We start from the raw sequence: 21,994 nt of genomic DNA, 5'->3' as shown, positions 1-21,994 counted from the left end.
CCGGGCATACAGAAATGTGCAAAGGAGAAATTGACCTCGACTGGAACAGGAGGGAGAGGAGGAGGAGAGAGAGACACAGTCATCTACCTGAGGCTGATTTTGGTATTTAATATGACTCTACAGATTAGTGATGTCAGTTTGCCATCCTTCCATCAGTACTGTAGTATGAGAATTGTGTTAAATAAGACAGTATGTTTGTAAAGAGGTCATGGGAGTCACTGCTTCTTCCAGAAACATTCACATCTTGTTTTTACACAAATCTCGGCAGGTAGGATGGCACAGATATAAGCACAACTTAGAAGCTGTGTCCTCTGATCCCAGTGGATCAAAAAAAGGCATTAGGAGTAGCTTCAGTCTACGCTGTTCTTTACAGGTTGTGACATTTCACAGCACAGAGATTACAAGTATAGAGAACTTTTTCCCCCTGCTATCACATCCTGACATTAACAGGAAGTGACATGCTTGTTAAGACAATAACGGCAGTCACTTGAAATCAGTGTTTCACTAGTCAGGTCAGTAAATTCACACTGAAAGGAAGTGTCACTGTCAAAGAATGGTTTTCTGGAAATATTCCACTGTGTATGAAGTCTTTTAGTTAAAGTAAAGCCTTTCTGAAAAAAATGTTATTACATTAATATGTTGTTATCATGTTATTACACTGAAGTATGACGGCTGGGAATCACGTGAAAGGGACATTATAAGGCAGAACTCAGAGCAGAGGTCTACAATTAACATGAAAACTTTAATTACATTAGATGAGCAGATGATCTCACACTGAGATTCAATTGAATTATTTGGCATAAGTATTGCGTCTAGGGCTGCAACCAACAATTATTTTCATTATTGATTAATCTGCTGATTTTGTTTGATGAATCAATTAATTGTTTGGATTATACTACATACAACAGCCAACCAACAACCCCAAAATATTCAATTTACTATAATGTAAGACAAGGCAACAAATCCTCACATTTGAGAAGCTGGAACTATCAAATGTTTGGCATGTTGGCTTGAACAATGACCTAAATGATGAATCAATTATCAAAATAATTGATTTAATTTGATTAAAAGCCCCTACAGCATTGTCCACACGTACAGGTGTTTTCACTCATGTTGCCTGATGACAGACTGTGCTTGATTGGCATCTCCCTCACTCTCCTGTCTGTTTTGTTGCATCTGTTAGGGCCTTTATCGTTCTTATTATTACATAGAGCTTTGTGACATCACATACAGTCATTTCCAGCACAGCTCCACCCAATTTCAAACTGATTGGTGGTTTTATGCCACGTTTACGTCATATGGAACAGATGGTAGAGACGGGAAAGATTCTTATGTTAACAACTTGCGTGTTTTATTGGACAACTTAAGGCAAACTTGAATGATTAGAGTTGGTTGTGTGAGGGTTAAAAATACTGTGCAATGATAATATAACACTGTATCCATTAAATATGGCTTTAATTACTTTGAATGACGGACTTTGGTTGACACGAGGCATCCATGTTTCTTTGGTTTTCAGGCACTTCTGTGTTATTAGGCGCCAAGTCAGATATGTCGGAGCTTTTCCCGTTTCCCAGTCTTAATTGAATGTCAACTCGGATGTTGACATGTACACTATTTACAAGTTGGAAATTTTGCAAACTCCAATATGACACTTTTGAAAGTCAGGACTAATGGCATCTTCTCTTCAATTTAGAAAGTCTTGGTATCCTAACATTGCTCTTACACCAGAATTACTTTAATATTTCTTTACATTAGCTGCTATAATTCCTGCATGTGCCCCTCAGCACTCAAGTCTCCGTTACAGACAATACAAAAAACTATGGACAATAGACAATTTCTTCTGTTTAATGTAGATAAAACATTAAAACTGCTCATTTTAGGCTTGACACTAATTTATCAAGTGCAGTCTACAACCTACTGTACCTTTACTCTCAGCTGCAGTCTGTCACTTACATCTCCTGTGGACTGCGCTGATGTTTCCTGCTGCTCTCTCATCCCCTGACATGTGCACTTCGCTCATGTCAGGGGACACAAACACTATGTCTTTTTGAGTTATTGATGTGCTTGACTGATTTATCTTTTTATTATTCAGGTTTTTATTTCTTTTTATGACCTTTAATTGCTGTAAAGCCCTATAGTGTGCAAACCTTTTTGTCAAGGAATAAACTTCAAAAAAGAAGCTTAAAATCATTAGAACAGGGATGCTATATCTGGCTTAAGTACTTGCTAAGAGGTCAGAAATGAAGAATATGTAAAGCTCAACTTAGGGTTTTGTTGTTTTAATAGAAAACCAAAGAAGAACAGAGATTAAACAGCGTATGTATGCATACAGTCCCTTTTGGCACAACGTAATCACTCACTAAAAATAAATGTGCATGAAAAGAAAATACAGCAATCTTATAAATATAGGGCCCCAAAACACCTCAAATACATATACCAAATGCACCAAATGCAGTGAGATGTTGGTTTAATATATTTGCACAAATATTCTGACAGTAAGTAATATGTCTACCCCATGATCAGTGCCTTTTACTGTGAAGGTTTGGACTTCATTTTAGGTCATACAACTGCCATTGTAACTAATATACATGCGTTTCACTATTATTGCCTTTGTTATTTAAAAACAGTTTTCTCTCTTTTTATAATATCTATTTCTATCTATTAGAAAATAAGTCTTAAGTTGTTCATTTTATATTTCTATTTCCTACCTTCTTTGATCACAAACATCACAAATAGTTTGACTCTTTATGCTACAAGACTCCAGTATACTTACTTACAGGGATCGTCGTCCCATTAATGTTTCACTTGGCATTGCAATCATGACGAGGGGAGGACAAACATTTTGACCTCTAGGAAAAGGGAGGAGTCTGACATTGGCTACCTCTGTGCTGTGCTACTCGAGGACGGAGGAGGGTGGGGGATGCACGCAGCAGTTGGGCCGTCTGACATTTTGCAGCATTGACCTGAAAATGTTCTGCTGCCTCCTTTTGCTCTTCCTGCCATGTTGCGGTGAGTCGCCACCAGAGATTGACTTTCGGAAGGAGGTCTGGGCTATCAGTTTCCTCTCTTGCTCCTTGATTTTGCACTGCAAGTGGCTCTGAATGGCAAAACCAAGGGATTCTGGGTCCACAGAAGCGCCGTAGACCTCCCATGTCATCCCTTGTTCATCCCAGACGACATCATGGATGCCCTTTCCTTTCTCCTTCCCCGACTGGTCATCCTCTTCTTCCTTTCTCTCCAGTTCTTTTTTCTGTTTGCCAGACTTTGTTTCCTTCGTCAGGGTTTTCCCTTTAGCTTTAGCCTTTACTTTAGGACTTCCAGCTTTATTTTTAGTTAGATGTGACTTTGATGTAGTGTTTGTTGCTGTTGTTGTTGTTGGCAGGGCCTGGTTGGGCTTGATTGTAACAGCAGCCTGAGACAGCGCAGCATTGTTACTGTCAGCAGATCCAGACTTGATTGCACCGGCTGTCTCTGGGAGTGCTCCTGATTTGAGTGAGGGAGCCTCAGCAGTGGCTGTTTTCACTGCAGATGTCTGAATTCCTGTTTTATATTGGGAGTTACCCGTCTCCCCTTGCTCCTTGTGGTTGCTGTGTTCAATGTTGATTTGATAAACTGGCTGGGTGTTGCAGAGAGCTGACCCGGGGTCTTTAGGCTTCGCTCCTAGCCTTTTGTCTTGCTGCTGGGACAAAGTTTCTGAGTGGAAAACCACCCCGGCATTTTGGTTGGGGCACATCTCTGCTTCTACAGTGACTCTCTCTGACCTCGGATCAGTAGAGGCAGATAGAGTACTTATGTTCATCTGATGTAGTCCCACACTCCCATCGACCTGATAGACTATAGCCAGGCTCTGCGCCTCCTCCCTGGGGACTGCACCACCACTCAGCCTGCGAGTCACAGCGAAGGGCAGCAGGCTCGGACTTGTTGCCACAGCCTTGCTGCACATGTTAGCCACCGCCTGAACCTCCATATCATTGCACTGCTTGACTGGGGTGGATGACAGTGATAAAGTCATTGTTGAAGCCTCCCTGTACAACTTGCAGTGCTGCTGCTGCTGCCCTTCAAAGACAGCTGTGTCAGTTTGACCGGCATCCTTAGCCACCTGCCCACATGCCGGCATGTTTTGTATAGCCTGAGGCGGAGTGGAGGAGTCTTTCTGTGAAGACATTGGCTGATGTTTATCTGAGGAGACTTCTGGTTTCTTTACTGGTGGCAAATCTTTCTCTGGATGTGTTGAACTTGAATTCTTATTTGTAAACCTGGCCTCTGCATCTTTGTTCTGAGGTGGAGGTGTACTGGAGCTAAGTGGAGCTGCAGTTGTTTCCATGCTTTGCTTAGGTTTGGGTGTCTCTTGCAGACTGACAGAGCTTTGTGAGCAGTCATGTATATGATCAGGCTCTTGAGATTTCTGTGGTACAGCAGTGTCCTTGTTTTTGGGAGCTGAAATACTCCCTTTATTATCGTGTTGTGGTTCAGATGCTGTATGCCTTAATTCACAGGCAATGTTAAGATTTTTATTATTTGGAGAAACATTTTTGTTACTGTCCTCTCGTACTGTAGCTTTGGCCAAGGATGTGAGCTTTGCACACTCCTCCTCTGCTGCACTTGGCCCTTTTATTCTGCAGTCGTAGGTCTGCACGTCGACCTTTGACGCTGAAAGAGCAGACGACACACTGGCCTTACTGATATCCTTTTCATCAGCCAGGCTTAACATTTTCATATTAGCGTTAGAATCCCTCTGGTCAGCTCCTGCCTCACCGACACCATCGCCTGCTAGAGACAGGTCTGGCATCTGTTGGTCTCCACCTGTAACAAGCTCTGATTTTGTCTGGTTTCCATTAGTTGGTACTGGTTTGTCTGACACAGTGCTGCTAACTGGTTCACCTCCCTTGGAAGCTGTTTTTTGGGTATGTGGAATGGTGTTAGCGAGAGAAGCAGTCAGAGATAAATTATCCTGTTTGTGGTCTGGAGATGTCAGGGTGGGTTTTGGACAAACCTGAGAGAGTTTGAGGTTGGGCTCTTTAGCCCAGTTGGCATTAGGCTCCTTATTGCCCAGCGTGTCCACCACAGCCAGCTGAGGCACCATCTGGACTGTCACTGTCCTTTTTGGGTTAGTTCCCATCCCGGATTCACTGTTTCCGTCTTTAAATATTGTCGTAATCCAAAGATGAAAACAGATTCACAATATCAGTAACTTTATGCAGTTTCCTAAAGGAGAAAAATAAACATAGACTTAGTTTGTTTTTAATGATTGAGCTTCACTTTTCATTAACTTAAATCTTGATTTAGACAAAAAATAATCAGACCAGCTCACATAGTAGTCTAGGCCTGGGTGAGCATTATGTAAAGTTTCTTTGAACAGGCATTAACATGCATTTGAATAATCAGCATCAGAATAAAGGCAAAGCACTAGAACAATCAATGACCCGTATTTGCCTAATTTAATCAACTGCTTTGAATTAAGATTAATTTATGTGATTCCAAGCTTAACGATCAAATTAAACATACAATCATAATAACACTCTATGTCCAAATCATAGTAATGTGGCGTGTATGCAACTATGTCTTTTCAACAAGCTACATTTATTTGTACTGTGATGTTGACTGGTTACTGTAAATGTAGTTAAGAGGACAGAGAAATAAATGAATTTACACTTAATGCAGGATTCAAATAATTCTAGAAACATATCATTTTTAAATTGTGAATGTTTTATAAACTTCCATTAAAGATGTTAACTATATTTCAAATCCAAACTGCTTGGTCCAATTGTGAAAAAAACAAACAAACAAAAAAAAACAAGAATAACTGGGGGTAATCTCTAAAGAGCATGCAAAACTGCTGTGTCAGACTAAAACAAAGCAAAGTTTACAAACTTGGAAGTAAAGTAAGCAAAGTACAGAAATAAGACTTTGACATATGTAGGCTGAAAGTGCTTACAGATAAAGGATATTTTTGATTAGAAATTGTGGGTGTTCCACATTCAGTAGAGTTTCTTAGGGCCAGTTGTGTTTGCTTGGCAGTATTACCCAATTCTCATCTGAAGTTCTCATTTCAATACCCAGAATAATCAGTGCTACGGTATAAGGAGATACCACGTATAAGATAACTGGTCAAACCCCCTTTTGTTGCTCCCAGAGGGGGGTAACCCCTGTGATCTTGAAGTTATATCAGTTTAATTGAATGTTTATTACTGTGTTCTGTTATAAATGGCACACTTACATGAGGATTTAGGATTAAGTTACATTTCTAAAAACAAAATGCTGAATGCTAAACATGCTGAAAGTGTGGCCTGAAAACAATCACAGTTACTCATCTTAAGTTTAAGTTCCTTTTTCTGGCAGGGCGCTATTAGTGAAACAGGAAAGGTGTTTGTGTCTTTAGATCCTCTTTTGTCCCGTAACAAATCTAGTATAAATTCTAGCCATTGACCTACAGTTTCGCAGATCTCTTCATCCCAGGCCTGACGAATGACTCCATCTCAGTCTGTCTCCTAAAAGTGTAAAAGCATCTGGGCCAATTCTGCAAGTAATGTGTCAGCACTCAGCAGACGTCTGAAATATCTGATCCTTCGGAGTCAGACAGAATGAATTGCACTGTGATCAACACTTTAGCCTATAGGCTACATCCAAAGAGGAAGAAGAACCACCAACTGTTAATTCAGTGGTCCACAGAGAGCAAGTTGGCCATTTCCATTTCAGTGACATTACTGATCATAATCCATTCTGCATAATGTGCAGTTCATCTCATTAAAACAAATGTTAAACCCAGCCTCTTCTTTTGAGTTATTCTCCTTTGTCACAACAACAAGCATCATCTCAAGTCTCCACATTGCTCCTCTTTGGGAGGGACAACAGCAAACAATAGATGTTTATACTGTTTTTATGTAGATTACTCAAGAAGAAAGAGGATCATCCCTGTCACTCTCATTTCAACGATAATATCTTAATGTACCTGGTAACCGGAAAGAATAATTTATGAGTGTGACTTGAATAAAGCAGAATAGTAGGCTACTGTTTTGGGTCATGGACAGGTGCAGCCCATTTGTGTGTGTTCTCTCACAATGCATCTGCGTGTCTGTTGTCAAAGTGCAAATATTTATGGAAAGCATATCCTGACTGTAATTAGATATTCAACAATTAAAACGCCCTGGTGTCTGGGCTTTGTTTTGCCTGCAGCAGTTTAGAAATAACAGGAAGCGTGTGAATTAATGCAAACATCACACACATTAAAGTGATGCACAATCATGTACTGTAGCCTACATTTGCAGTCCTGTCCCACCCCAACACCTCAGAGGCCACTGATACTGATATATTCCTGATTTCATATGACCTTGCGGACAATTTAAACATCTGACACGAAGGAAAGCACGGTCTAATGAAAAGAGGAGGATGGCTTACCTTGAAAGGCGCTTTATGTCCCGTACCTTGGGGTGCCGTTTCAGTCCGTGTCAGTGAGATGAGGCTAAACCCTAGAAATGAATATGGAAAACCAGCCCTGTGTCGGTGACACCAAGCCACGCCTTCCACCAGAATATGGGTCTTAGACGTATCGATCCTACACAGCAAAGCGCAAAATTCAAGCGTCCTGACTGACTGACCGTGCGCAGTGAGGCACCGCTGTCCGACCGATGGACGCCACCTTTAGCCTTGCCTCGTACCTAGAAAAAGTGGACCTTCCACAAAATGGACCTCTCATGGTGTGTGGCATCCCAGACTAAAGTGTTCGAGCGCAGGCAACGTGGTGCAGCAGAGTAAACCAGATGAATGGGTGAATGGGGGAGAGGATACGAATGGAGGCAGTGCTGTATCAGCCGCAGGCATCCATAAAAGCGTCACTTGCACTTGCAAACTGATTACTTTCGGATCCTGGCATTATTATTTGTCTCCTAAGGCAGACGATAGATCGCTTACTTTGCTGTGCCGTTTTGTATCATTCAGAAACTGATTTATGAGTAGACCTTAAGCATGTGTCTTGTGTGCAGTATGTGTCTGTTTGAAGGGGTGCATTAAAGAATATCTGGCTATGTTTCTGAATAGAATAAGGTACCTTTACATTACAAACTGCATTTTGAAAATGTGGTCTGCTAAATAAATTACCTTTATTATCAGCACATTTATAGTAGGCGAGGCATGAAGTAACCACTCAAAGATGCAGTTATTTCAGTTTAGCTGACTTTCATGTGATATCTGGTCAATTAGGGGATGACTCATTAAAATACTTGGAAATCTCCCTTTTGGAGGACAGAGCAGTTGCTATAAAAAGGTGTTGTAATGATAAATGTAATCAAATTGTGTTTTAAAACAGATAAGATAAACATCACTGATTCCATTCCATTAAAAATGTAAGTTTAAGTAAATACTTCTCATTAAAACTAAGTTATTACCGGATATTGTAAATAAGTTTCAGTGAACTAGTAATATGCATTTCCTACTTTACCACAGCAGAGAAAATGTACTTTTTCTTTTTGTGTGCTTACTAATTGTTATAGGTGGGCAGTGGCAAAAACTGGAGGTCAAGAGATGCCCAAGAGGTCACAAGATAAATCTGAGGGGTCACAGGATGTTTAAGAAGAAATGAATAGGATAAAGAAGCACAAACTCAAGGAAAGATGTGATATTCAATGCACACCATAATATCATATCGTGAAACACAATTAGAAGGACATCTCAATGATTTCATGCATATTAGGGAAAGAAACAGTGTGTTTGGTCGAGACTTTCCTGACAAGAACAACGACAGCAATTGTAGTTGGTTTAAATGCCTCTAGTCAAAGCTGTTTTCTTTTAACTGACTGCCTTGCTAACATCATCAAGGTATTTTTTCAAACGCTCATATGGGTCGTTTTAGGCACTGAAAAAATTACCTATTTTGATTAATTTGAAGGACTTGTTAGTTTAATCAGAAATATTGTACTTACTCATATCAGAGGACCCGAGCTTTGGTTTTTTTTTACTTAAGAAATTGTGGTGGTTTGATCATCCTGTCAATCATGTCAGCCCCTGGCCACCCCATGGACACGACCCTGTAGGTGGACAAGAGAGAGCACAACATTCAAAGTCTCTATTAAATTTCAGTGATCACGTTTGATTATTTTTCACCTAACCCGTGATGCTATTAAAATGATTTTGTGCCATGACTGTTAGTGCTGTTATAATTGATTTAATATCAGCATTACAGGCTACTTCCTAGTTTTGCCTAAAGGCTAATCTCTCAGACTGTTCTCATTTTTAAGTGGTTACTGGGGGATTCAGTTTTCAAATATAGCTAGCCTGGGTCTGAGACAGGAGCTCCTCCTGGAATGCAGTAATTGTTTGAGATAGACCTCCTGCCTTTAAAAGCCCAGAGGGACTGATTAGGTGAGACGGTAGACCGCAACTTAATTACAGTCAAGTGCACCATTGGTGAGCAACTCAGGCTGCATGCATTGTTAATATGCCAGTCTTCTGCTTCAGGGTGAGGGCTTGTGTGCAGCTTGTTTGGAAAAAGTTGCACAGCTGATGAGAATATCAGGAACATCATTTAATGATAAAGATGTGTAAACAGTGGCTAGACATTATGACACAGAAAGTGTAAAACTCTATATTAATGGTATCTATGGAATAATGGAGACTTCAAGAAAAATATCAGTGGCATACTATGATTGGCCTATCTATATATTGGTCAATTTAATTTAACACACACAGTCATATTGTGGATCTGGCATCATCTTGTGGTTAAATTGGAAAATGCAAATACTTGGCTAGGCTGGGTTATACTAGCTGAAACCAACCTTATCTGCAGACTATGATCATTTTTAACAAAGGTACTCTCAGTGTCGGTTTGAGGACTTTGAGTCATGACGAGTCAGTGGGTTAATACTCCACTTATCTATACCTACTATCCAGCTAATGCTTAAAATACACAATTTTGAACGATAGGTGGTCTGTATTCCTCTGTGGCTGTGAAGCATAGTCTATGCAGTGCAGACCAGTACAGACAGCAGTAAGGTTTGATCAGTAGATGGCGCTGCAGCAGCGTTGAAAGCGTAGACTGTCATGAAACGCTGGCGTGTGCTGTGTTCAAAGACGTCAAGTCAATTAGCGTTAACAATAAATTCAATACACGTTTCTCGGAATGTGTCCGCCATTTTTGGCAGAAATTGCAACCCACTAGCTATTAAAAAAACTTTTCAAGAATCTACATGTAATGGTTAAATGAAAGTATGCATGTCATCCAAACATCTTCATTTTTTTCTAGGTGCGTGTTATTGCTAGCACTGGAACGGAACTTGAACGCATCAGAGCCAGACTGTTGTCAAGAGAAACGTCGCTAACCTTACCACACGGCTGATAGCTTGGAAGTGAAGATAAGTTTGGGTATATATTTGTCTGGCAACATTGTCTCTGCGACAGTCGGGTAAGATTAACTTCAGTTTCTTGCTCGTCCTAAGTACTATCAAGCACATCAATGCTTGCGACGCAACCTAATCTAGGTTAACATAGCTAACTAGCTAACAGTTCTGCGAATACAATGACAACCTGTTGTCTGAACCGGTTAACTGTCATCTGTGACTTTCGAAGCTAGTTAGCTTAGTTAGTTTATTAAAATCAGAGGTAACTGGCTAGCAGTTCGCTAACATTAGCATGCAGTGGTCAGATTGCTTGCTAAAGCGCCACTAAACTCGCCGAATCGTTGTAGCTCAACATAAACTGAAAGGTCACGTTTGTCTGAAGTTAGCATTAGCGTTAATGCTAGCTATTACAGTGCTATTGTTTTGGCTGTTCGATAGGTCGCTAGCCTTTTTCCGTTAGCTGTCCTTTTCACAATAACATGATCCCGTGTTGTTGTAGGTTATATATTTGTATTTTAATAGTCAGCCGATCGTAACATATATTGAATAATGAATTACTCCGGTTTTAAACGCAGAATATTGTTTCAAGTGCTCCGAACAGTTGCCATTGTCATCATGACACAGACAGACTAGTGTTTCAGTCCTATTCATAATAAAAAAAAAGTGGAGTATCGTTAGGCAGTCGTGGAAAGTAATTAAGTCCATTTACTCAAGCACTATACTTAAATGCAGTTTAGATGTAGATGTACTTTACTTGAGTATTTACATTTACAGGCTACTTTGTACTTATGCTCCACTAACTTACATTTAAGATAAAAAAAATATTGTTTTTTTTTTACTCCACTACAGCTTAGTTACTAGTTACTTTTCAGATTCATATTTTACATACAAAACATATGATCAGCAGGTTAAATATGTTGCCTTGTTATAGGTCAAAATGCCCAACTGCATAACAAGTAGATAGCATTTAGAGCTGCAACAATTAGTCAATAGACTAGTTGAGGGACAGAAAATGAATCGGCAACTATTTTGGACATCGATTAATCGTTTAGGTCACTTTTCAAGCAAACATGCCGAACATTTGATGGTTCCAGCTTCTTAGATGTGAGGATTTGTTGCCTTTCCTTGTCTTGCATTATAGTAAATTGAATATTTTTGGGTTTTGTCGCTTGTACAAAACATCTGATGACATCAACCTGGGCTCTAGGAAATTGTGATGGATATTTTTTGTTTTTGTTTTCTGATGTTGTATAGACCAAATGATTAATTCATTAATCAAAAAAAAAATCAGCAGATTAATCCATAATGAAAATAATCATTAGATGCAGCCCTAAAAAAATTAGCTCTAGCTTAAACAGCCACAATATTAAAATACTACTCTCATGCACTAATAATTATAATATATAACAATGAGTACTTTTAATACTTTAAGTACATTTTGTTGATAATAGTAATACTGTATCTGAATATGGTTGTGTCAATAAAACCGAATTTTGAAATTTGACGACTTAAATGAAATTTGTTGACTTTTACTTGAGTATTTTTACATAGTGGTAGTAGTACTTTTACTAAGTACTTCCTTCACTGCTGTCAGTAGGTATTTATAACGGTCACCTTGCATGAGTGTTCAAGTATTCATTGGCTTTGATCACATGTTAACTTATACTTTATACTGCTAATTGGTTTGCTGATTCATAGCTTGCCAGGACATTTCTTGCACTCTAGAATAAAAATCGAACGGCTGCCAATAACCCCTGATGCAGGACCATCTATCATCGCTGGCGAGCTGAGTCAAGCACCAATTTCAGGCATTCACTGTTAACAAAGTGGCTTATCAGACAAATGTCAAAAATGTGTATTAGACTGTTAGCTTTTTCTGCTTGAATCTTTCAAGTGGCCGATGTCTTTTCTCTATCCATGTTCTAGAAAATGCTGGGGTATATCTGGCAGTATGTCTACACATCCTTCCTGAGATACTGGCTGAAGTGGCTCATCAGACAGGCCACAGGGAAATGTGAGCTGCAGAGAATATGCTCCGGATACAAGCCTGGGGCAGCAAGGACAACGAAAGCAGGTGAATTAAATAATTCTAAATCTGGTCTACTTTTCTTGCTCAGTGTACATATATATTATATTAATCTGCCTCTTATGTCCTATTGTAGAATACTCTCTCCGATCATCAAAGAACAAGGTAAGAAAATGTTACCTTTTGTTAACTGTCAGTTTTTAGTAGGTTATGGATTATAGGGGTAGTTTTGTTTCTGATAGCCAGGATCACTCCTGGGCAATTTCCAGGCTCAGCTTCAGTAGTTGTGGTTTAAAAATAGCTTTCAATATAACTATTTCTATTATTTTATGTTCAAGTTAAAGTTTCTTTATATAGCTTTATATAAAGACACATAATAACTTTAGCACAAACTTGCTGAACAACAGCAAAATGATCTATAATCATTTTAATAATCTATTCATAATCATAGTTCTTTGTCAGTAAAAAAAGGCTTCTGAAAATTGAGGATTTGCTTGCCTGAATTAGTTTTAATGTCATTGCAAATTAAGTGTCTTTTTAGGGTGCTTTTTTTTTTTTAATGTTGGACAAAATCAGAATGAAAAAAAACTTGATAGGTTCATTTATAATGGAAATAATTATTAGTTGCAGATGTACAAAAGTGCTTAACCCTTACAAAACACAAGAAAAAGAAACAGAGGAAAGGAAATAATATATAATCGTAGACTACACATAGACAAACAGAATGTGTAGGGAGCCAGTGTCAAGACGCCAGGATTGGGGTAATGTGATGCCCTTTTTTAGATCTGGACAATAATCTAACTGCAGCAGATGAGAGATTGAAGTGTGATTAATCAGCTGTAATGTTTAAACTATTTGTTCCCACTGTTCCTATGTGTAAAGGGAACACCCCTTACTTAACTACTGACCTCTTCATTATCTGTTATGCTGTTGTATGTGTGAACTCCAATAAAGACATATCATGTGAGCTTAATCAGTCCTTATCTTTCAAACTTGCCAAGCTTAGATGAATTGACTCTACTTGTCATTTGTGATTATAGCTAGTTAAGCATTTTCTGATCAACAGTCCATTCAGTGTAGAAACAGAAGTGCTTGGTCATCTTCGTCATTGTGTCTGAGGTTGACTTTGAAAGGTATTTCGACTGTGGTTCACAGTATACAGTAGATTATATAGCAGCCACTGTGCCAATTTTCTGTCTGGTAGCTCACTGTATCATTACTTTTCTGTGACTAGCCCCTGCTCTCCTGTGCTTTCTTCCTCTGTAGGTTTTAAGAGGAGCTTTGGAAACCAACAAGGATAAATTAGATCACTGTGTGGATCAAATTATGAAAGTGAAGAATGTCAAACCCCAGAAAGATCCACTGTAAGGTTACTTCTTCTCTGTTATTTTGAGGTTGCTTGTCACCAGCAATTCTTTTATTTCCATTCCATATTTAGTTGAGTGTAATTTTTGAATCAACATATTAATTATTTGTTTAATCTCCCTACCTTTCTAGGTTTAAGGAAAGCCTACACATCTGTCTGTTACAGATTACAGGACACAGCAGCCTGTATACATCTGTGGAAGACTTGAGAAAGGAAGTCTTCAACTCGGAGAACCAAGAACACGAGGCCATGTTGTTGAAGGTGTGTGTTCCTGCTTCTGCATGCGTAGATTAGTAAAGCAGTTGCTGTATATGTTTTAGCTGCATGGTTACTGTTCCACCGAACAAATAAGTATATGTCGAAAGTATACATATGTCCATGCTTTTTTTTTTTTTTTTTTTGGTCAACCCTTTGTGGGTCATGAGAGTTACATGAGAGTATTACATCAGTATTACAGTACATCTCAGATAAGATCTGAACATGGTGAGCCACCAAAATATTTTTACACTTCAGTGGCATTTTGGAACAGCCTTTGTGCCATGTTAACATAGACACATTGAGGAGAGAGAAACCACATTTATAAATTTTTGTGAAATTTAATCGAGTCAGACACAATAAAATACCATGATTTAGATTACATTATAGAAAGTATTGATTATGAATCCAAAATGTTATGTGCAATATCACATTTGGTATCATTGTACCTGTAACTCAGTATAGTGGCAATTAAAATGTGTAACCCTGGAATTATTTGTACTCTCAGTTGTGGGACCTGTTGATGCCAACACTCAAACTGGAGTCCAGGATAACCAAACAATGGGGAGACATTGGATTCCAAGGAGATGACCCCAAGACTGACTTCAGAGGAATGGGCATGCTGGGCCTATTCAACCTTGTGTGAGTCCTCATTGAATAGCAATGAGACATTTATTAAGTTATAAAGAGATAATATCAGGACTGACGATTAAGACCATTACCATCTACGGGCTTCTGTGCTAAAATACAAGAACACTAATTACCATTTATTGTATCTATGATGGAAATACCTTTTTGACATAGATTCATTCACATCATATTTCATCAGTTTTCTGTAAACTTTACTGTAAAGTTATTGTTCTAGCTTCTTCTGGGCAGTCTTACCTGACTTGACTGGCTGCAAAGCAGAATAAATAATGGTTTATTAAAATCAATAAAACTAATAAAAGCAACAAAACATAAGGAAAGAGTGAAACGCAGCACAGATGCAGAAAGCTGACCAAGCAAGCAAAAATTATTTCCCAGCTGTGTCAATAAAAGCCTGAAAATGCTAATCAGTTGACAAGGAAATCCACACAGTCAGCTGGACTTGTACAAGCTTGCATCCTACATAAAACCACCAAGCAAAACTGCAGCAAGGGTTATTACATGTGTTTTTATCACTATAATGGACGTTAAAACTCATAAGCATCCCAATGCATATTCACAGCACCCCCTGTTTTCTTTGTTTAGATGATTTCACATAATCAGCGCCATATTTAGGAACCATACACTTGGAAAAATCAGCATTTTCAAACATTGTACTGTAGGATCTGTGTCTAATAATTAAACCAGGCATATATACAGTGAGGCTTACCATGCATGTGTGTTTACGCCTCGTCTTCCATCTCACACTCTAGTAGCCTATATTGTAACATACTGTCACTTGTCAAACAAATGAAAGTCATACAGAGAAAGAAGTACATTATCCTCTTGAGTCTTCTCGATGGAAAAACAGACTGTGGAATTATCAAACCCCTAATGGGTATTACAAGAGGCTGTTATAGCTAAGACCATATCAAAACACTGAGCACTTCATACACTACAAAGCTTCCACAAGGTGACAATTGTGCCTTTGTTGGATCATTAGAGTATATACTACCCACACAGATAAACATACATTTATTTAGTACTCCACCAATTTAGCATTGCACTCATTGTTGGACTCACGATGGACAGTTTTTAAAAAAGAGATATCTTCCTTTTTATTCCATGCATTCTTCTTCCTTGTCAAAATCTGGCGCAATTACCCACAATGCAACTCGACTGCCAACAGTTCGGTAGGAGATCGGGTGTGTTATGCTAGTAGCAGCTAATGTAGCCTCAAGTTGCTAGCCTCAAGCAGAGATAAGGAGCGAGCTACAGAGATCTGATAGGCTCACTTGTTTTCAGACTTGTAGTCTTCAGCCCCAACTGACGTTGCAGGCAATTTATCAGCCTTCATGCAGCTCCCTCTGCAGCCACAGAAGGCTTTATACAACTTTTTTTCACAAATGCAGTTGTACTCTTCAAGACCGGTAAACCGACTTTGATGTGTAAAATCGGTGGAGTTCCCCTTTAAATTATTGTGATTATTGCCAACGAGTACAAGATTAGTGGTGAACATGATCTCACCTCCAGAATAAACCAGCAAGTATAAGCAAAGTTAGGGCTGTCTTACAGTAAACAATAATTATTCTGAAATGTTTTTACTCTGTTACAGTTTTTTCAGTGAAAACTACACAGAGGAGGCTCGTCAGGTGTTGTCTCACGCAAACCATCCTAAACTAGGGTAAGAGACATTCAGACATGTACAGTATTAGCATCTGCATATTTTCAGTCAGTATTGTGTCAAAAGTTTGATCTTCCTAAAGCCATTACATTATTGCATACTACCAGACCTGCCAGAAATAGAATCAAATCACTTTGCTACAGTTCATAGGGTTCACCATGCTTTCCATGTGTCACGTTTGGCATGCACTTGCTAACTGCTAATTTTGTATTCCTCGTATTTTAGGTATTCGTATGCCATAGTTGGGATCAACTTGACAGAGATGGCCTACAGCCTCCTGAAGAGTGGTGCTTTGAAACCCCATTTCTACAATACAGTACTGGGCACACCTGAGCTCCGGCACTTTCATCAGCTATACTGTGAGTACAAAAAAATCACATAATTTTTCTATTCTTTAACATCTCTGATTCTTTCCATCTGCTAGAAAAATACAAAACAAATTTTTCTAATAGAAAGTGAAATTTTGTTGGCTGTTTTCATAAAGAATTCTCTAAAATGTGTGTTTCTTCCCTTCTAGGTTATCTGGCATATGAATTTGATAAATTCTGGGTGGCAGAAGAACCAGAAAGCATCATGCAGTTCAATCAGTACCGAGAAAAATTCCATAGCATAGTCAAGACACATCTACAGGACCCCAATGTATCCCTCACATTGACGGTCCGTTCTAAAAACTAAAATTATTCAGAAATATTCCCAGTGACCTCTCCATGGCTCCTGACATTGTTTGATCAGGTAGAAGAAGGCAAGAAGCATGAGCATTGCTGAACATTAAAAACATTGTCGGTCACTTATATTCCTCAAAAATTCTAACAAATAAATCCTCTATATTTGGCTTTGTGATTCATTAGTCATGCTCTGTTCATCTCATCACAGTAGGGTTTTAAAATAGAGCACAAATCTAACACCCTATACCTCAAAAATGAGCATTCCAGGGTTAAAAAAGGGGAAACGAGAGCTGCTGCTGCGTGATAATAGGTCTTTCTTTTGTAAGGGTTAAAGCACTTTTAGTGAGCAAGCAGCCAAATTGTTGCAGTTATTGAAAAATGGTGATTAACTACCATGTTTCTAGCTGCCTTGTTTGTATTTATGTAAACAAGACTTATGTGTTCTCACAGTTGTCCCGCTCAGGAATTTGATTTTTATTATCCGGAGACCGTGGCTAAAACTTCATGTAAGGAAAAAATGTGTGCACATTTTAATGTGTCCCCATTGATGTCATCTGTATTCTGTTATATAGGTGATAAAATGGTTGTTTGCCTCCATTTTCATAACTTTGTATGTCTGAAGACTGATACTGCATTTTTACCTTTTATTTTATTTTTATGGAGTGATTTGCTTTTGAGGAAGGTATGTAATGATTAACACATCTTACTCAAAGTTAATAAATACACATTGATGTTTTGAAATGTGTTTCATGTGGTGGAAGTGATAGCAGAAGTTAATTAGCAGGCACAGTGTAAAACAAGTCAAATATAATAATAATAGTCAAATATTTAGGGTTTACATAAACCTGTTGAATTTATTATGGGTACCAGTATTATTTCCCATATAAAGGTGTACTGGTTTAAGCTGCCTAAAATATATAATTGGAAGATTTAGAATTACACGTCTTAAAGTGCAAACTCAACCCTCCCAAAGGTGGTTATCACAACCTAGTGTTAGCACCATTATCTCCGATTAAATTTGGAATGGATTCATTATGAAAAATTATAAATATAAAGATACAACTGCATTTCTTTTACACATCAGTTCAACATATAGTCAAAATAGAAGGTAGATTGTCCAATATTCCTTTTTCAACAAAGGATTTTCTTCTTTGTCGCAATAGGACAAATAGAATAAAACTAAAATGTGAATTGATATTCATTAGGTTTCTCCAGCGATGTTCCAACCCAGTGGTGCATCAGGTTTTTCAGTCAAACTTTGAAACAGGAATCTCGATTTCTGTCGTCAATCCTCTTCTTTGTGACCATCATGGCTCTCTTGATTTGTTCGAATGAGACGAACATCACAACATTCCACGATCCCAACCTTAGAAACGAGGGCACAAATCTACAAGAAACAAAAAAAGAGGTTAGAGGTTTGTAGTGAAGAATGAAAGCTAAAATAGGTCCACAAATGTAGCATTGCTGAAACATTTTTATCACAAATATTCCTAAACGAATGAGTGTGTGCTTGGAGTCAGAGAGGAAGAGCTCACCCTTTGTAGAAAGCCGTCGGCCCCTCTTTAGACAACATGGTCCAGGCGCAGTTGATAGCGCTCTTGTACTGGCCTGGTGGTGAGTTCATGTATCTAGTTTTCACCACATCTACTGGGGAAGCAATCACCGTGGTAACAAAGCCGGCACCAAACGCAGATACAAAGTGGCAAGGCAGATTGTCTGTGGAGAGAGATGGAAACAAAACAACTAAAGAGCATGAATGAGAGCAACCAGAGGGCCTTTGTTCTGAGCCGAGCAGTATAGCATATCAGCAGATTATGCAACCTTGTGAATGGAGCAACATAAATGATGGAGATAAATGTCATATTAACTACTGTATTTACAGCACTGTGAAGGGAAAATACACTATGTTCTGTACCAGCATGTGTGCTGTTATCAGCTGTGGTGGAGTTGAAAGGGGTGAGAGGTTGTGTAGATTTCAGTCCAATCAGCTGTGTGTGTGTGTGTTACTGTAGCCCAGACACACATGCATGAGCTCTCCCACTCACCTGACATCAGTTTGTGTCTAAGGATGGCCTCCTTGATCAGGTCGTATGTGACCAGCTCTGTGCAGTTGACTAGCGCGTTTCTTGTGATGTTGGGTAGTGTGCCTGAAGAAACCAGAAAAGAATAATAACTTATCCAAATCATTTCTGAGACACAAAAGAGTAACTTATTTTTAAAGCATGCTTCCTAAATGGCACCTTTCCAGAGTCCACGAATGCCCTCATTCTGGAAGATGTGTTTATAGGCCTGCAGAGTGCCACTGTAGCGACGAGCCACACCATTCAGGTTCATCTGGGCTTGGAATCGAACCTTGACCACATCAGTAGGTTGTGCAAAGGACACTGCCATGGCACCTGTAGTGCAGCCAGCCAGGATACGTACCAGTACACCAGGGTCTGGAGAAGGAGGGATATAACTCAGTACATTTACTCAATTACTGTAATTAAGTACAGTTTTGAGGTACTTGAGTTTTACTCTCTCTCTCTCTCTCTCTCTCTCTCTCTCTCTCTCTCTCTCTCTCTCTCTCTCTCTCTCTCTCTCTCTCTCTCTCATATATATATATATTTATATATATATATATATATATATATATTTTAACACCTGCTATCAGCAAAACTAAAAAAGCCATCTTAATTCTCAATTAAAACATCAATTAGTGTCACTGCCCTCAGATCTTCATACATGCCTGAAACTCTTATTACACCTAATATTTACTTTATATTACATAGGAGACTATGTAATTGTGTACTTATTTACTTAGTGTTGTTATTGTATCCCAATATTAGAATTCTACTGCTGTGACTTCTGTCTATAGTGTACATACAGCAGCTGTTGCACATCTGTCAGTCCTGGATAAGGGATCCCTCCGCAGTTGCTCTTTCTCAGCCCCCCCCCCCCGCCTTATCTGAATCGAGGGTCTAAGGACAGACAGTGTGACATGTTGTATGGATTGTAAAGACCTCTGAGACAAATTTGTGATTTTGGGCTCTATAAATAAACTTGTCTGGAGTTGATATTCATCTTTCATGTAAGGGGTTTGGTTTGTGACAGCCAGACATTGAAATCTACACAGATAGTCTGACTTGTGAAAGCTTAGAAATATGTAATTTCAAAAGAAAACCTTGTACTTCAGAAGTAACCACTTACTGTCTTTGCCACCAGTGTAGAAATCTTTGACATTGTCATAGAGGCCGATTCTGATGGAGGCGAAGCACACTTGTCTCTGCAGCCCTGCTACCAGCCCGTTGTACACAGACTTGGGCCCCTCTGTTCGGATCATGGTGCTGATGGTCCCAAACACCCCTCTGTAACGGATGCCTTCCACTGCAGTCTTCTCTCCCTGAATCTGGGGTCACAGATTGTACTCAAGGCTTAAAACCAGCTTTACAGAACTAAAAGTAGAAAATATTTAGACTAAAAGGTGCAGTGTGCAGCAGCAGAAGTGTGAGGGACAATGAAGTGTACAAAGTTGAAAGTCAAGCTGCTCAGTCAATGGTTGCCAACATCACACTGTGTTCCAAAGTGTCCAAAATTAGAGCAGCTGAAGATCATTATCACAACATAATATCAGATGCATTGCAGTAAATGTGAAGAAAATATGTTATATGATACTGGAGATGAATGAACAAGGATTTTCTTCTTTCTTTGTCAGTAATACTGAACAGATACCTGTAGTCTGACTTTAGCTGTGTCCAGAGGAAATGTGACAATGTCAGCTATGCAGGCTGCTGCCCCAGCACTTGCCATCTTCACCCCCAGTGGAGGGGGAACATCTAAGGGTTTAAGTCCCACCATGTTTCCTAATACTGGGGTTAAAGGTATGCACAAACACACAGAGACACACAGGCACAATCAGAACAAATCGCCAGGCTTCTCTTGTAGAAAACCACCATATAAACATTAACCTCATATACAGTACTTATCATTCATTCTTTAAACTGAAAGGTTAGTGATGATGATATATTTTATGAGCCAATAATCAAAGTGTAGATTGATAAGAAAAAGAAAAACATACTCACATTGTCTAAAATTTAAATGTTCCTTTTGATCCTCAGTTGTTTGTTACCAGGCAGGATTTGATTGGCCAGATTATAACCCATAAAAGGCCCCACTCTACAGAAAGGAAAGATGCATCTTATGCTCTGTACTTATATGTCTTCTGGCTGGCTTTTTTATGGCATCTACAGAGAGGCGTTACTGTGTACTCCTGTACGCATGGGTCAAAGCAAAGTCCACTGACTGTCAGAAAGTCAATGTTCAATTTACCTCACAGTGCAGGCACATTTCAGAAAAACAACTATTTAACTTGCCTATTCAGTGACTGCAGTATCTTTTCATACAAATTGTGTTATATTTCTGTCTATAAACTATTATTAATATGTCTAAATGTCATTTTCTTGCCTTCAAATATAATCAACACTACATCTATGTTCACATTCAGATTTTCTTGCAGATTTTCTTTCTGTCCCGTGTCTGTCACTGACTTAATATTAAGTAATTATTTACTTCATTAGACCATGTGTCTGCACTTAACAACAGTCATAATAAAGCATAATAAAGATGGGTTAATTGGAGGCTTGTCTTTGCTCTCAGCCAATGACAGAACAGGTTTGTTGACAACAGAGAAAGTGTTTGGAGCTGATTGGCTAAATGGCAGGAGCCTTTATAGTCAAACCTCACACCAGGTTGCCCTTTCACTTTTGTAGTAGCGTTATTGTATCATGCAGTATTTGCTCATTTGTTTGCATATTATTAAACATATTATATCCTGTTGTTTATGATTTCTTATTAACAGATACTTTTCACACTTTTGAGAAAGAGTGCACCAACCTTTTTTAAAAAAAGCATCGGGGAGAGTAGTGACGTAAACTAGTGACTGAAGTTCACTGTGGAGCAGATAAGAACTTTGCGTCACACCGTGTTCAGCAGTTTGGCAGTGATGGTGTCTGTTTCATAATACCTTGATAAATCTAACCTATGTAGCTTCTCAAACAGTATGGA

General features: G+C 38.9%; 3 protein-coding genes across 4 annotated transcripts; 1 reads left to right on the top strand and 2 right to left on the bottom strand.

The window, feature by feature from the left end:
- Nucleotides 1-2,263: 2,263 nt before the first annotated feature.
- gprin3b (GPRIN family member 3b) lies at nucleotides 2,264-8,097 on the bottom strand. 2 transcript variants are annotated; one of them, XM_044190906.1, is made up of 2 exons: nucleotides 7,396-8,097; nucleotides 2,264-5,205 (listed from the first exon to the last, which is right to left on the bottom strand). In XM_044190906.1, the coding sequence occupies exon 2, from the start codon at nucleotides 5,117-5,119 to the stop codon at nucleotides 2,894-2,896; it is 2,226 nt and encodes a 741-aa protein (XP_044046841.1). In that variant the 5' UTR covers nucleotides 5,120-5,205; nucleotides 7,396-8,097; the 3' UTR covers nucleotides 2,264-2,893. The 2 variants fall into 2 exon arrangements, with proteins under 2 accessions (XP_044046841.1, XP_044046842.1); XM_044190907.1 differs by lacking the exon at nucleotides 7,396-8,097 and adding an exon at nucleotides 6,432-6,655.
- Nucleotides 8,098-10,090: 1,993 nt separating this feature from the next.
- On the top strand, nucleotides 10,091-17,692 carry elmod2 (ELMO/CED-12 domain containing 2). The gene is made up of 9 exons (XM_044190560.1): nucleotides 10,091-10,393; nucleotides 12,255-12,402; nucleotides 12,491-12,519; nucleotides 13,621-13,718; nucleotides 13,852-13,981; nucleotides 14,484-14,617; nucleotides 16,218-16,286; nucleotides 16,512-16,645; nucleotides 16,804-17,692. The coding sequence occupies exons 2-9, from the start codon at nucleotides 12,258-12,260 to the stop codon at nucleotides 16,959-16,961; spliced, it is 897 nt and encodes a 298-aa protein (XP_044046495.1). The 5' UTR covers nucleotides 10,091-10,393; nucleotides 12,255-12,257; the 3' UTR covers nucleotides 16,962-17,692.
- An 86-nt stretch (nucleotides 17,693-17,778) lies between these two features.
- Nucleotides 17,779-21,174, bottom strand: ucp1 (uncoupling protein 1). Its single transcript, XM_044190559.1, has 7 exons — nucleotides 21,013-21,174; nucleotides 20,663-20,799; nucleotides 20,141-20,339; nucleotides 19,192-19,389; nucleotides 18,997-19,098; nucleotides 18,487-18,667; nucleotides 17,779-18,338 (listed from the first exon to the last, which is right to left on the bottom strand). The coding sequence occupies exons 2-7, from the start codon at nucleotides 20,786-20,788 to the stop codon at nucleotides 18,203-18,205; spliced, it is 942 nt and encodes a 313-aa protein (XP_044046494.1). The 5' UTR covers nucleotides 20,789-20,799; nucleotides 21,013-21,174; the 3' UTR covers nucleotides 17,779-18,202.
- Nucleotides 21,175-21,994: the final 820 nt, after the last annotated feature.

The sequence above is a fragment of the Siniperca chuatsi genome, linkage group LG3 (genome assembly GCF_020085105.1).
Source record: "Siniperca chuatsi isolate FFG_IHB_CAS linkage group LG3, ASM2008510v1, whole genome shotgun sequence".
In the NCBI taxonomy this organism is placed as follows: Eukaryota; Metazoa; Chordata; class Actinopteri; order Centrarchiformes; family Sinipercidae; genus Siniperca; species Siniperca chuatsi.
This window is presented reverse-complemented; position numbering and strand designations above follow the sequence as displayed.

What these genes read in the sequence shown, in the direction of transcription:
- ucp1 (XM_044190559.1), bottom strand. Translation starts at nt 20,788, where the DNA reads ATGGTGGGACTTAAACCCTTAGATGTTCCCCCTCCACTGGGGGTGAAG. An exon ending in CTACACTGGTGGCAAAGACA is followed by an intron (nt 19,390 to 20,140) that starts GTAAGTGGTTAC and finishes CTCCTTCTCCAG; the next exon opens with ACCCTGGTGTACTGGTACGT. An exon ending in CCGACGGCTTTCTACAAAGG is followed by an intron (nt 18,339 to 18,486) that starts GTGAGCTCTTCC and finishes TGTTTCTTGTAG; the next exon opens with ATTTGTGCCCTCGTTTCTAA.
- gprin3b (XM_044190906.1), bottom strand. Translation starts at nt 5,119, where the DNA reads ATGGGAACTAACCCAAAAAGGACAGTGACAGTCCAGATGGTGCCTCAG.
- elmod2 (XM_044190560.1), top strand. Translation starts at nt 12,258, where the DNA reads ATGCTGGGGTATATCTGGCAGTATGTCTACACATCCTTCCTGAGATAC. An exon ending in CTGGGCCTATTCAACCTTGT is followed by an intron (nt 14,618 to 16,217) that starts GTGAGTCCTCAT and finishes ACTCTGTTACAG; the next exon opens with TTTTTTCAGTGAAAACTACA. An exon ending in GCACTTTCATCAGCTATACT is followed by an intron (nt 16,646 to 16,803) that starts GTGAGTACAAAA and finishes CTTCCCTTCTAG; the next exon opens with GTTATCTGGCATATGAATTT.